The 16,209-nt window shown below is 42.1% G+C and overlaps 1 protein-coding gene across 2 annotated transcripts in view; it reads right to left on the bottom strand.

Annotated features, from left to right (window-relative positions):
- Nucleotides 1–16,209, bottom strand: part of prkcab (protein kinase C, alpha, b) — a 114,833-nt gene that overhangs the window by 37,938 nt on the left and 60,686 nt on the right. For both annotated transcript variants that reach the window (XM_030057930.1, XM_030057931.1), the window contains exon 4: nucleotides 655–766. In XM_030057930.1, coding sequence (XP_029913790.1) covers nucleotides 655–766 — 112 coding nt within the window. The remainder of the gene's footprint in view (nucleotides 1–654; nucleotides 767–16,209) is intronic.

The raw sequence follows: 16,209 nt of genomic DNA, 5'->3' as shown, positions 1-16,209 counted from the left end.
GTAAGAGGAGGAGAAAAGTAGGGAAGGTGATAAATGGAGATGACGCGAAGACAGCAGGTGGGGGGTGGGGAGGGTGGGCACATGGGAGGCAGGATGAGGGATAAAACTGGGGAGGAAGGCGTGGGAGAAAGGCAGGGAGCGAAGCAATAAGGAGAGGGCGGAGAGACGATAGGGAAAGAGAGAACGTGAACGTGGAAAGGAGAAAAGCGGGAGCGCAAGAGAAAACATGAGCATGAAACAGAGATAGACCGAGAGAGGTCAGAAAAAGTGAAACGCCGTTATTCAAATGAGGAAAAATAGCCTGGAAGGGAACAGAAGACGGGGTTGCACACGCCGAGGAAGAAGGGAAGAGGGATTTGAATAAGAGGTGATAGAGAAGTGTAGGTGGAAAGAATGAGAGCACAGGCAGGACGCAGCGGGGGTGGGACAGTGTGGAGAATGGTGAATTCTGCCTCAGCTGCAGATGTGCGCTGTGTGTAGTACAGTACCAGTCTATTCCCATCTGTTCTCATTATGGGCCAGCTCCAGGATAGGAACCAGCACAGCATATTCGCCTGGCACGCAGACACAGGTGCATGAACACACACAGACTCTCACACACACACACACACACAGACTAAGTCACACACACACACACACAGAGTGCATACTCACTGTCACATTTCATCCCTTGGTGGATGAGCCCGTAGAGCAGTGAACCACAGTGGTCACAGAAGGTGGGACTGCCGTAGGAGTGAATCTTGAACTTGTGCTTGCTTCTGGGATCCTGGTGAACAAAGATAGGAGGTGGGAAGAGTCATTACATGTACGCTAGAGGGGAACGGAAGAATCATTCATTCAACATTGTTTGGAAAAAAAAAAAAAATAAAACATATTGTCTTTGCTCACGATCGAGGAACATTTCCAAAAAGAGAACATGCATTTACAAGATGCTTTGTTTATTTGTCACTTGCAGGTGTGTGCAGCCTGCACTCTGCTGTTTTAATGTTTTCCTTGGAGAAGAAATTACGGCAAAGACAACCAAAACAACCAAACATGCATCCATCCATTTTCCATACTTATGCCTAATGGGACACAGTATGGACAAATGTATTCCATCAATAAATATTTCAATAACTTCGACTGAGTAACTTGACATCAGTATTGTGACAATACTCTGGGGATGACCGCTTTCAAAAGAGTTACACTCAAGAGATTTTTGTTTAAACAGTCATTAGTAATATCGATATGGTGACCAAGCAAGTAGAGGCAAATAACAGAACAGCCACATCACTCTAACAAATTCACAAAATTGCATCATTTTGCTATAATGCAGCATTTAAAGCCAGGAAAAGGCAACATTTAGGCCATATCACAATATTCATACATCCAAAGTCCCAGACAATATCTAGTCTCATATCACCGTATTAATTTTTCATCATGCAGTCCTAACTCTCAGTTAGTGTTGTGGTTGGCTGTTTTACATGTACAACACATTGGTATTTGACCAATATGGGCGCAAATATTGACTCAGACGGTGTTGTATTGAAGTTGCTGATAGACAGTAGCTGTGTCAACATTCATCATCCACGCTAAAATTTTTAAACAATCCCAACTATTCAATGTCTTTCCCCTAGAATTGTATGCTGGGCAGGATTTAAAAGCCTCTGTCACCGTGTAGACCACAGGACACTAAAACTCACTGATGAAAAACAGGATAATACAAATACAAACATGAACACTGATATTAATAGTAATATAATGCATAATAGTGTGGAATAAAATCAAAAAATGGCATTGCAATCAGTTCAGGTTCGCAGTACCCCACAGTAGAGGGGGGTAGTATTTCTCAGTTATACATTGTATTGGACCTGGCAAACGCTGACTTCAAAATTTTAAGCAAATATCAGCCCATAAAACGATAAATCAGCTTCCATCTTCAGTAGTACAATCTCACTGGTTTCCAGGGAGACTGAACCTCTCACTGGAAACAAGCGCACATAATGGTGTCATCTGCCAAGAGGGATGACGCTAATGGGGATAAATGTAAGATATGGAAGGGCTGCTGGGATAACAGAATCATCGGAGTAAAGATTCACCGTAACGGTTCTACATCTGAGCAACACTTTGATGTTTGTGGAGGAGAGCGAAGAGGGCAGCACAGTTGGGTATTTCTTGTCATGTTTTTAATTGCAAAGAATGAAAGAAAGAATGAAAGAGAGCAAGAAAAAGGCGGTATCACAAGGATTATTTGAAGCGCACTGCTCTCATGAATAGTTCCCTGGAGTTACATTTCCACTTGTTGTGTGCATGTTGGGACCAGGGCTGCTGCTCTGGAGCTGACCATGACTTCTCATCTGCCAGGAGGGAGACAGTGAAGTCTCTGCCGCTCTGTATCTGTTCAAAAGAACAAGTACTACTAAATTGTCCTCTTGTTTGATGTCAGCTTTCCCAAACTTGCCACCATGCAATCTCTCACAACTTCCTCTATGTGTCAGGTTTCAATCTGAGGCACCAATACGCACTGTGCAATGATCATGAAATGCCAGGAGCAGTCTAATCAGGCAACTGTTTATCTTGGCCATAACATGTGGCACTAAAGCTGCACAAAAACTGAGCTAATGAACTATGCTGATAGGATTCCAAGCAATCTAACTGAATAAAAGTGAAAATGCAGGACTAAAGGAAATGGATGAAGCTATGAGAGTTTATCACACCATTACTCTCTGCTACGGTTTACCGCATTTGCAATATGATCTAATAATCAGCGCACTAAGATTATACTTCTAGGTAATCCAGTCATATATCCCTGAGACAACAATGCGATAGCCGTGGCTGCCTAATTTCTACAATCACCACAAAACAAACGTAGCTGTAATTAGAGCCCTGCAAATGAGGGTGGGTGAACCCCTAGTAGCGTTGCCTCCACTACACTGAAATGTGTCATAATGGCTGTATCTGTAATTATACAGGCCACTGACTGAGTAAGTGGGCCCACATCTCAGAAATGTGCCATTTTTCCATAAACATAAACAAGCTAAATCAAGCACACAAGATAACAACGGAGGGGGAAAGAGAGAGTGAGAGAGCGAGAGGGACAGAGGAGCAGAGAGAGAGAGAGACATAAGGGTAAACTGTGTGTTTGAGAGAGAGAGAGAGAGAGAGAGAGAGAGAGAGAGAGAGAGAGAGAGAGAGTTGCTGGTGTGTGATTGGCAGGGTAATGAGTCACTGGCGTGAGGATCCCGGTTGTCTAATTAGAATGCTCTCGTTTTAGTAGCTTATTTTTGCTCCTTTCCTCCGGCCTTTCTAAGAGGTATTTCTTGAGAAAAAAATAAATCTAAAAAAAGTTAAATATAATAAATTAATTAAAAAAAACAAGACATAGTGTATTGGCCATGTCCTCTGTGGTCTGAATCTTCTCTTCTGTGTTTCCCAGATTTTGTGACCCCCTTTTAGCTGCTCGACTACAGGAACAGTCATTCTTTTTCTGTTTTCCACTTTTTTTTTTAATCATGGGAATATTCAATTTATCATGAGTTTGAGATCTGTCTTTGGCCAGTTGCTCCTTGTGGATGTAGCTACATCAGTCTGTGGTTGGATCAAAAGAGAATGACTGCCTGAACCACAGTCACCAGGGACTGGGGAAGCAACCGAACATGTATCTCGCTCCGTTCTCCCCCCACTCTCCATTTCTTTATCTTTCTTTGACTTTCTTGCCCCTCCCTTCTTCACTGCCTTCATCTCCTAGTCCCTGGACAGCGGCCTCTCACTTTAATAGAAAGCTTTCTCTTTTCTTCTCCATCTCAACTCTGTATTCCTCTGTTTTTACTGTGTCTTGTCTTTTTACTCTTATTTTTGTGCCGGTGCAATGCAGATGGTGGGGTGTTGCGACAGTGAATGGTGTTTCTCGACAGCCACGATTTTTTTTTTTCTCACCTGCGCCCATTTGGAATGACTCCCTGCAAACTAAACTGAGCGTAAGTGGTAGGAGAGGCACAGAGAGGGGCGTGTCAGTAACAATCAAGCAGTGCAAGTGCAGTTTTAGTACCAAGGATTATAGGGATTTGCACTTGCATTGCCTGTTTGCCTAAACCATGTCAAAAGTGCACAGTGCAAAACAGAATCTATTTTTGCTTTTGCCAGTAGTTTACAGTATACACATGGAGTGGAGTGTGGAGTGAATGACTGGCATCAGACACAGAACAGCCAATATGTGTCTCGCATCATCGATCTTCTTTGTGGTGATTTGGTTGGTCATGTTTGATGCCAGCCGCTACCACACCTTCACCTCCCTGGAAAACAACAGTAACAGCTTTTGGCTGCAAAGCAGTTTGCCGCCTTCTTGTTATTGCATAATTTCGGTGTAGTGTACTTTGACCTGAAGGTGGAAAGCCAGCCAGTAGAAATGATATGAGTATGATGGCCTCGGATAGAAAAAACAACTTGGTGGAGTCTCTGATTGTGGTGGTGTCACATCATCCAGTGTTAGACAAAACAGCTCTAGCAGAACACAAATAAGCAAAAATGAAACGCAGCTTCGCTTGCAGTCAGTCGTGAAGCAGATGATTTATGATTTGATATGGTAGTTGCTTTAGCTTACCCTTTACAAGCTAAGCGGCACGCTTGTAGATAGGGATGTGTGCAGATTCAATTTTTTTAAAAATAATATTTTGTATTCATTTTATAGCATTAATGTGTGGGGTCTAATGACATTACGCTGGCTATGCTACTATGTAGAGCCATTTTACGAGAAAATTATAACAATGATGCTTGTTAAATACAACATGTTGCAACACATAAAAAAGTGTAAACAACAAGTTCATCACGTCAAGGCAAAGGACACACAACAAACGATCCTTGCCTCATTTTTGCTGAGAGCAGAAGTGACTTGCACCATTCTGAGGAAGTCACTCAGGGGATTAGTAAAATGACTGAGCTAAACATGTTGCCCAGATGTGTTGATGAAGCTGAGGGCTTCTGTAAACTTATCAACAACCTCAAACCAAAGTACAGCATGCCAGCAAGGTGGACAGTAACTGCCCGAATTGAAAAACACTTAAAGGACCATTCACGTACATTAGAGAAGAGCTATCTACTGCCTGGAATGTGGCCTATTGTGCAGAATTAGAGATGTGAAACAGGCAGATTGTGTGAGGCACTTGTACAAGCCATGATAATCCTGGCTAGCCAGTGCTGTTGGGCTGGAAAAGTACAGTGACCAGCCTCTCAGTTGTTTTCTGCTTTTCAGTACATAAAAGTAAAGCCCTGCTCACAATATCACACCCGACATCCTATTTTCATCACAAAAATTGTAGATGATAAATTGCTTGGCAAAAATCAGATATGACTGGCCCTTGATCCAACCCCATTCAATCTACAACTGTGCAACAAGAGCACTGCAAGCCTCTAACCACAAAATTACCCCAAATCACCAGCCGTATCGTTGCTCACACCATGTGCTATTGACTGCATTTTGTCAGTGATTTACCAATAAAGAGACCTCTGTGTCTCCCTCTCGTCTCTTTTGAGCACTGGGTGAAACACTGATCCTTCAACTCAGTGTGACCCTTTCCAGAGAGACACTCAAGGATTAAGTGTCTTGACTATCAGTGTCCTGAGCTTGTGTGGGTTTGTATGTTTGCGTGTGTGGGTATACCTGAATGCATGCATGGGTTTATTTCACGCCTAAGGCCATCTTAGTGCCTTGTGTTGAGGCAGATCATAAAAGCACAGATGCACAACAACCGAAGCCGAACAATTGCTCAGACCCAAGAAATTACTATTATGTCTCCCTCTCTTCCAGTCTCTCTCCCACTGATCCGTCTCTCCCCTGCTGTACGCTCCTCAGCCGCCTGAGTCATGCCTGAAGAATGAATGAAGTTCATTCGTGCCTCCGAGGTCCGACTGAGAATTGAACAAGGAATAAGCACTGAAGGGTTCAAGGAGATGGCAGTTGCTATACATGCACACACACGCACACACACACACAAATTACAAGGCATAAGCTGTGGGGAGACTGTGCAAAGAGAGATTTGAGGTGATCAGTTTACTCAGGCTACAAGCCTTATGACTAGTTTGAATCCATGACTCACAAAGCATCAATAGACACTCAAATATGTGAGGTCAAACAGAGCCTGGAACTGGGGAATTGGCAAATACATGTGAAACTAATACTATAAGAAACGAAAAAAATCTGAGCAATACCCCACCAGCTTGACTATTCCATGAGGTTTGATGGGTTGTGTGGGAGAAAAAGTGAAATAATGACCCACACAACCCATCAAACATGATCTGAGCTGTTCTGATGATGCCATTTGCTGTCAGTGCTGGTCAAAGATACAAGTGGACAAACGCTGCACACAGACAGACAGAGCGACTCAGAAGATGCCAGGAGGGAAGTCAGTTCCACTGAGGCGAGATGATACCGCTGGACGCCTCGGCATGCGATGAGGCACCAATCAAGCAGAAGATGAAGAAGATGACAGTGAAAACAGAGTGACAATGAGTCAAACATGGGTCTTTAATTATAGTCAGGCATTGACAACCACGTCATCACCGAGGGCAATAATAGCTGACTTCTAATCAAAGATTATTGCCATCTGACATATTCTGACTTTAATGATCCTCGAATACGATGTGAAAATGAGAGCGGAGGGAACGGCGGCTGATGTGATTCATGCCCGGGGGTTAACTGGCTAATGCTAAGGAGAAGCTGGGAACAGGGTGCTGTTCTGTAGCTGACCTTGACTTCTAATCTGCCAGAAAACGAAAAATGATCACATTATTATCATTATTATCATCACTGAATGGCACACAGTCACTCTGACCTAATCCACGGACACAGAACACGACTCCCTTTTAGATGTTTTCACTTTATTTAATTGATTTACTTGAGTGACCCAGGTTTTGTTTCTATACAATATGCTGGGTTACACAGACACTCGGGCATCTAAGCAGGTCGAAGCGAGGGAGTTCAGAGGAAAACAAGCTGGTCTAAGCCTGGCACATGTCTATTATCTTAGCCTGTTGCTGCTAATTTTAACACAAGATCATATTAATCTTCTAGTGGAAAAGGTGAACCAAACTTGTTATGACTTCTGATGTTGGAACTCTTCATCCCTCAGCTTACAAATTAGACTTGAAACCACTAACAGGCTGGAAAACTGATAGTCAGTGGAATTATTTATGTGCTGCATAAACACACAGAAGGTCATAGGAAAACGGTGCCCAAGCATGACTGGGATGAATAAAATCTTTCCAAAACACCAAATAAAGAGAAACACTGCTGAATAAATCAATTCATTAATGAAAGCACTTGAAACACTTGTGTGAGGTTTGATGGGTGGGAGGTGGGGGGGCCGAAAGGAACATTTTGCAGATTTTCAATCAAACTCCATCATGCTACTGTGTGAGTAAAGGAGGAAAACACACAAAGATCTTACAAATACTCTCTGTGCCTCAGAAGCTCGCCCCAGCAGCAGCGGGTTACTTCTGCCACCTGATCACACAAAATCGCATCACTGAGCAGAAGAAGCAATCTCGCAAAACCACAATACTGTGGGAAGAACCATTCCCAAATCCAGAGAGGGGTTTACACACAATTATTTTCACTGATGATTAATCTATGAATTATTTTTTAGATTGACTGACTAATTATCATCAACATTTTTTAGTTAATTTTTTAATAAATGTTTTAGCTCTAGTTATGAGCAGTGGAAACAAGCCTTGTTGGGCGGTGAAGACTCCCCAGGTGACCGTACACTCACACAGTCAGTGACTTTATTGCTGTAAGTGATCACTGATCATTAATTTCAATTACAGCCAGGAGTTAAGTGTGGGAATTCACAGAGACAAAAGGAAAGAAATACTGGGTGCTCTAGCAATGAAATTAAAAATAAGGCCCATGCCCAAATAAACCCAACAACACAGGCAAAAAAAACGGGCTTGGGTCGTGTTGCAGACCTCTGTCAGTGCGTCATTGGAGGAGGTGTGCAACGGCTTCTGGGTGTTGTAGCATTTTCAGGAAGGACCCCTGTGGCCAGTTAATATTGATTTTCTCCAGATATACTGAACCAATTTCTTTGCATATTTGCATGCAGGCTATTCCAGCAGGAAATTTATCTTTAACAACTGTATCGTTGCCATGGTAATAATGGGTTGGAGAGTATTCTGTTATAGATCAAGTCAGGAGAGAAAGAGGGCAAGCAGTAGAGGGAAAGAGAAGGAGTGATCAGGGAGGAGAGCAGTTTATTCTGTTGCCTAATGAAATTAAATGTGCGCACATTCTGTAACTACAGACACAAAATGGAAGTGGAAGCTAGAAATGAGCACAGATAAAAGAAAACCAATGGAGGAAAAATCGCCGCTACATCTTGCAGAGAAAACGGCATTAATCCCAAAGCCAGACGGATATTGTGATGACATGTTTTGGTGTTTGCCTCGAGGCTGGAGCTCAGCAGCTCAGCTAAAAGAAGAGAGCAGCTTCCAGAGTCGAGGCAGAGGCCAGGGATATTTCAGCCGAAGGTCGCCAGATTTCTCAATAGTTCTCTGCTGATAGCAGGACACCAAAACAACTAGTGTTGTCAGGATCGTCCAAACACACATCGCACAGAACCTTAATTTACCAAGCACTGCTCTGACCCACAGTGGTGAAGGATATGCACTGCATAATGCACTCACTGACCTTTCTTGAAAGAGTGTGTGTGTTTACGCGTGTGTGTGTGTGTCTGTTAGTGACTAATAGAGCAACAGTGAGAGAGGTGCATGCACAAGTGAGAACATGCATGCTGAGGGAGACACAGAAGGGGACAAAAATGACGGCGTGAAAGAAGGGAAAGGCAGTAAAAAAGAAAAGGAGGCACACTGTGGCAATAGCAGTCAAAATGAAAAAAGGACAAAAAACAGCATATCTGGAGACAAAGAGAGGCTCATGGATTGTGTGTGTGTGTGTGTGTGTGTGTGTGTGTGTGTGTGTGTGTGTGTGTGTGTGTGTGTGTGTGCGCGCGTGTGTCTGTGTGTGGGCAGAGGTGGCATCAAAGTAACAACAAATCTCCAGGCCAGGAACTGACACTTTGCACAGCCAGCCAGCTAGTCACAGTGTGTCTTCCAAACAGGATCCTGTCCACAATGCAGAGAAAAGCTCGACCAGCCATTAGAGCGGCTGAATGTGGCCTCAAACTCCCATGAGGACTGATGGCTCAACAGCGCTGAAGCTGTTGTATCACTGTAGCTGTTTATGGCATCAGTGTTGTCTCACTAACCCCTGATGATAGAAAAAACAAAACAAAACAACAACAAAAAAAATCATGTCTACAGTTTGTTTGCTTTGGTTCGAATCAGTCAAATAGCTGCTACTTACATTGTTCATTTGGTGTGGCTTGTCTATAGTAGGACTATCTACATATCTGTATAAATTATAGTAATTGTTTTACTAATTAACGTATTATACAACTAACAGGATGACATAAAAGTACGTAAGATGCATAGAAACTTTTTATTGTGCCGACAATGAGTAAATGGAGCCAACATGCTCATATCTGTTTTTACTGAGATTTTTTTGTCATAACAGTCAAATTTCTGCCATGACTTACCTGGAATGGCACACATTTGACTCAATATCTCAAACCCCCTCACTAACACACACACACACACACACACACACACACACACACACACACACACACACACACAGACTATGGTTCTAGTGCAGAGAAAGGCATCAGTAGTGTCACTGTGGGGACTAATCTGCCTGATAAACTCACTAATGAAGCTGTACAAGACAAAACAGAGGAGAGAAAGTGGAAGAAACGACATAATCTGATATCAGTGGCAAATACAATGAAGAGCAGGATACTATGAAGAATAAGGCAAATAGACAAAATAAATTAACAGATAAATAAAACAGAGAACAAGCCCGAAAAAGCTTGTCCAAACTCCCAGGAAGCTGGTGATTGGCCTCTGCGATGAGACTCTTACAAACTAACTATAACCAGGGGTATGCTATAAACATCTGGCACTGATTCAAACACATCACAGGCAATGACCTGCTCATTACCATGCCTTCTCCTCTATTATCTCCAACCTAACAGCCTCATTTCACACACCAGAGGATGCATACATCGACAGGCAACCATGGTACCCTGGTGGTGTATGTACTGTATGTGTGTGTGTGTGCGTATTTGTGTGTGTCTGGCACTACCTGTGGGTTCATCTGTGTCTTCACGCAGGCAACCGTAGCTGTAAAGGGAGAAACCAATACGGAGCGGCACCGGTATTGACTATCCATCACTGATTTAATTAGTGGGATGACATCTCTCTCTCTCTGTGTCTCTTTCTCTTTTTCCACCTGCAGCAGCCTGTCAGTGTTTAATGGGCCGTAGCCTTCAGAAGATCCCACTGTAGCCTCATTACGTACAAGACAGATTTATAGCCTGTAAAACTAGCAGCTGATACACCGGGAACTTTGAACACTGAAATTAAAGCAAGGAGGCTGTATGTGTTTGTGTGTGTGTTGTGCTTTCTATGTAACAATCAAGCAGCCCCAAAATGGGTTCAGAGTGCTTTGACTGTATACTTTGAGGCAAGTGCGCCGGTGTATATGCTGACGCTGTTTTTTTAGCTTATAGATGTTACCTGAAGTGGCGCCGTGTGAGTCATGTTCTGCCCGTAATCTGCCTTTTCTCTTGGCAGTAAATGCATGTCTTGTATAGCTGTCATTTGTTTTCTGCCTCCTCTGATTGTACGCCTTTCTAGTGAGTGAATTAAACATCAAAAGGCATCAGGATATCAAACACGCCACGTGCACACATGCAAACATGAACCTGCACTTGCAGAAACAGATACATACACAAACACACACACACACACACACACACACACACACACACACAATACGAATGTGCTCATTAGTTTGAAATGGTACAGACAGCGACATCAGCAATCTCCGAATGAGCCCACTGGATTATGGGATATGGTGATTTCTGATGATGAGATGTGCTGTGGATTATGGAAATATTTCTCTTGGTCCTTTTTGAGACCGAGAGATGGTGTAATATGATTTGAGATATACAATATATCATGATAGGGCCACAATTACAAACATCACTAGCTATGTTTTTTGCCAAATTTTATGCATATTATGCTACATGGCTCCTGCCTAGTGGCCAAAATTAAAGCAGTGAATTTTAAAGTAAAAGAGAGTCAAAGTCAATCACATCAGTTCAAAATTCACCTCAGGGAAACAAAATGGAAGTAGATGGGCTGCATGTGGCCCATATCTGAACTACATTATGTGAATTATTTTGAAAAAGAATTCAACCTGTAGGCTGTTACATAATCAAAGAAGGAAAATCAAATAGTCCTGAAGGTGGAGAGGCTTGATGACCTTGCTCTCACTTCTTCATGGCGTGTTTACTGACATTAAGCGGGGCAGAAGCGTGTGCCAAAAGTCCTCGCCACGTCATCAGCTTTCAAATAAACTATATTTGCCTTCATTGCATTTTCTTAGTCAACACACCAAATAATTCACCTCATCCAAATGTAAAAAGCTTTTTTAAGAAACGTTTTTTGCAAAATTTCAGTGTTTCAATTCAATTCAGGTTGTCTTACGGATGCAAATTCAAAATTCACATTAAAATGGATGGATAGAAACCCCACTACTGTTAGTGAAAGAGCTTATCATCCAATCGGACCAAAGAGCCGCAGGTGTTGGGCTCCTCCTTCACTTTCCCTCTCTGATTCACAGTGGAGGGGAGATCCACTGTTTTGTTGCATTCACACAGAATCGCTTAACACCCCGCACCCTTTCATCAAAACCCAACTTTCATCATCAAACACAGCTTTTAGTTAGGATATGAGGTCTGTTGTCTGTTGCGTTTGTGTATTTGAATGTGTATGAGTGTGTGTGTGTGTGTGTGTGTGTGTCAAGCGCCTATGAATAAGCAGCAGGCGAGCTGTAGCAGCAGTCCTTTGTTGCTTCATTCTACAGAGGCCAACCGGGCTTTCAGCCACTCTGTGAGACTATCATCACTTCCTGGGTGCTCTGCTATCTGATTGGAGGTCAGTTGTCAGGGCCCATTAGGAGACACCAGCAGTGATAGCTCCATTGCTGCTCAGTGGTAATTGAGCTAAATGGCTGTTAGAGAGGCTGAGCTGTTAAGAGTCGCTTAGAGGGTAGTTGACTCCAACAAGAGGTGCTGGAGAATCCCACTTGGTGTGTATGAATTCAGGCCTGCAACAATGCGATACAGTACACAAATGAATATCTATGCCAAACAAAAACAACTACTGCTTAAACACGTGATGCATCCACGGTGTGTCCTTGGACTGCTACTTTATAAGTGCAGCATACACCCCTTCCCCGAAAAAAAAAAAAAAAAAAACAATTATTAAAATATACACTAGCTATTACATTTTATGTTCCCACTTTATTTATTGTATTGAAGTGCTCAAGAACAGAGGCCGTAAAGTTTACTTTTCATGTTTAATTTGCATTTAACTGATTCTATAGAAGCCTAGTTTTATAAAGTATTAGTTGCATTTATAGGGTTCCTACACATTTTCTTATGTCAAATTCAAGCACTCTTAAAGATTTTTCAAGGTGCATTTTCAAGCTTTTCCAGCACCTCATGGCTGTTTATGGCCACTCAAAATGATCATTTCACTTCTTTGTCACATTAAATGAGATGTTATCACTATACACAACCAAAAGGACATTTAGTGAGAGCATTCTACACAAGGGAGGCAAATGAAAAGCTAAACACAACAAAGCCTCAAGTTTGTGTATGTGTCACCAACCCAGCCATTTACTATGAAAGCAATGCAATTATAATTTCAAGCAGTTTCTTCAAAAGCCAAGCATTTTTCAAACCTCTAAAAAGGCCACATTAAAATTCAAGCATTTTCAACAATTTTCAGCCCTTGTATGAATCCTATATTTATTATAATTACTGGTGTTGTACTGGTGTTTTTGCAGTAGTAGTAGTAGTAGCTGTAGCAATAGCAGTAGTCACAGTATTCTGTTGGTCTGTTTCCTTCACATTGCATCACAGAGAGCTGCGTACTAAATGTTCTTTGTGAATCATCACTACATAGTTTGTACCTGGATGTTCCACACTGCCTGTTCCACTTCAGCTGAGCAGCAGCTACATAAACAGCTCTTCACCGGCAACACTGCTGCATCTCATTTTATCTTATTTCAACCATGGACTGGTTGGAGGATGATGGCAGGATCATTTTTGGCCCCCTGAAGGTTTTCATAAATTTTAGCATATTTTATTTCTGGCGACAGACATTTGATAATATTAATTTCAAGTGGGTTTTGCCTAAATTTGTTAATCTGATTCAAAGGTGTGTGATGGTCCACTGTACCTGGAAGTCTTTGATACTGAAAGGAGGCCCAAACATTACGTCAAAATGGTAGGATCCACCTCTAATTATTTCAGGGTGATTTGTGTTGGTTTAAGTCTTACATTGTCTTTCCTGCATTGTTTTGCTGTGTAGAACAAAGTCATGGTCCTCATCCTGCTGCGCCAGAGAGAGGATGGGACTTGTACTCACATAGACTTGAGAAACCTGAGTAATTTACTGGAGTCTAATTGCAGCTACAGTGAAGAGTGAGTACATATTACAGTCACACAGCTCAGGTCGATTGTTTCTCATGTTTAAACAATATATAAATGACCAAATTGAGCATAACCACCAAGAAAATCAAGCTCTTCTGCTCTTTTTCAAGGGACTTGATCGATGTTATCCAGAGACACAATGATCCTGCCAATAAGGTAAGAAAAGCACATCAGTAAAATGATCATTTCAAAATCCTCTGCCATCATCCTGGTCAACTAAAGGTCCTTTGTCTACCAGACCTGGGAGCTGGTAACGGAGCTACGCATCAGGAAAATCCAGCAGGAGGCCCTTCTGATGCTCAGTTTGAAGGTTAACAGCGCAGACCTCTTTGATTGGTAAGTCACACTGTACCGTGTACCTTGTTGTTAATTAATTAGGCTTACTATGCAAAACACCTTCATAAACTGGGTTAATTCTAATGTGTCTACTTTTTCTAATTTAAGCATCAGGAAAGACCTGAACCACCCCTCTGAGGTTTTGAAGCTGGCTGAAAGGATGATAAGCAGACTTACAACCAGGGATCCTGGCACACGTGTCATGCCCTACCCCCTTAAGGAGGTAGTGGAAGAGGGGCCCGGACCGCTGCTGTGTTTTTATAAGAGCCTCTGTACTGATTCAGCCATCTCATGTAACATGGCTGCTGGAGAGACCACTGAGATCTTAAGGATGGTCATTGATCGGCTGACTGGTGCTATCAGCGGCTCAAGAGTCAGAATCAACATCGGGTCCCCCACTGAGGAGGAGGTGAGGGAGATGTTCACACAGGCAGAGCTCAACTCAAACTGTGCTGAGGCTCCTGGGCTCATCTCTGATGTTGTGTCTGATGAGCTTCTTCTCATTTTCCAGGCTTCCACAGAACAAGATGAGACATCTGCAATCGACAATGAGGTGAGAACCACGGAGACTGAATGAAAATGAGTTGCAATGGCCTTAAAGGTACAATCAGTAATATTTATGTATCCTAGAACCCGAAAATGACCGTAATACATCGGCGGGGGATTGCAAGTGGTGTCGTTCAAGTTGGTCAGGTGGTGACCACTGTTCTCTCAGTGGCTGCTGAGAATTCAAACTTTCAAAACCAAAACCTGCAAAACTTTGGTAGAAGTTCTCCACAACCTCAGGGCTTAGGAATGGTGCTCAGTTGAATCAGTGCAAGCCTGTTATAAGTAGCTAAAGTTACTGGCAATAGCAAAAGTAATTCCACTGGACCAGTTCACAAATCCTGTAAATGTTGTTGTGAAACACAGGAGGGTGAGACAGGTTGGAACAGAGCTGGAGGTGAAGCTGAGACTTGTGGAAGACATGTAATAATAATGATAATAATAATAATAATAATAATAATAATAATAATAATAACAATAATAATAATAATAATAACAATAATAATAATAAACTAGAGTACACACTGACAAAATTTGCCATTCCTCCCTGCATGCCACCATTTGGGTCAGATGCTCTTCCTCTACAGATTCTATAGCAGCGATTGACTGTTGTCTTGTGTATACTGCTACCTAACAGCTGGTTTATTAATATCATCAAGGCGATCATTCTTAATGGTAAAGCTCAGTGATCTCAGCATCATTTAATCCCAGCAAGGAAGAAGCAGTGCTGTCTTCTGGGTAAAAACAGTTGGAAGTTTCTGAATTTTCCTGTGATGGGACTGCAGTTGTGAGAGTGCACTGGAAGTGGAGGAGGAAGTAAAGCCGCCTCATCTTGTCGTAGTTCTACGAGTTGCCACTAGATGTCAAAGAGTCCATATTACTAACGGTCACCTTTAATTATGTCCAACAAAACATTGCTATTATTCCACTGTATCATTAAAATGAAGAATTTTTATCTTTTAAATTTGAAGCCTGCTGCGGATGAACTGAGATCGGCAAGCGATGATTCTGTTTCTGTCTCCGCTGCTGAAGATGAAGGATCGGAGCAAAGAGCCTCAGATTACAATGTGGTTGAGGTGGAAGGTAAAAGACAAATCCCAACTTTCTAAGCACAAATATTAATGCTGTTATATTCACAACTTCGTATAAGATCGGCTCAGTGTAATGATGTGGAATTTTTATTGCAGAGGATAAGCCTAAGAAGAAAAAGAGCCGCCTGAGGAGGATGCTAAGGAAACTGTTTTGCTTCCGCCGCCGGACTAAAGATCCATCTTAAACCCTCATCAGCTCCTACACTCTCTCTTAAGGAATTTTATGTAGTGCAACCACATAAATAATAATTTGCTCATCAAAACTGTTGCTATTATGCATGTGTTTGGATCTCAAAAGTACTGTATGCCTTTTGTGTTACAGTACTGATAAAGCCTGATATATGTGCATGTATTCAATTACGGGGTGATTTTACTTTACTAAGCAGAAACACACAGCACAATGCATAATATCTGACTAAAAATTGACCTTTTTAGATCCAAACTGTAGTGCCAATTATAGAAAGAGGACTCTGTATATGACTGTACACTCCTTATCTTGTCCAATGAAGAGTAAATTAGGTGAATAATTAAAAATAACTGAACAACTGTGATGTACAGAAAAAGGCACAAACATCTAGAGACCTGTAGCATGCAGGTAAAGCTAAAAATAATGACAGCCTTTTCAGAGGGGACTA

The sequence above is a fragment of the Myripristis murdjan genome, chromosome 8 (assembly GCF_902150065.1).
Source record: "Myripristis murdjan chromosome 8, fMyrMur1.1, whole genome shotgun sequence".
Taxonomy (NCBI): domain Eukaryota; kingdom Metazoa; phylum Chordata; class Actinopteri; order Holocentriformes; family Holocentridae; genus Myripristis; species Myripristis murdjan.
The sequence above is the reverse complement of the archived record's forward strand: the minus strand, read 5'-3'. Positions and strand labels throughout refer to the sequence as shown.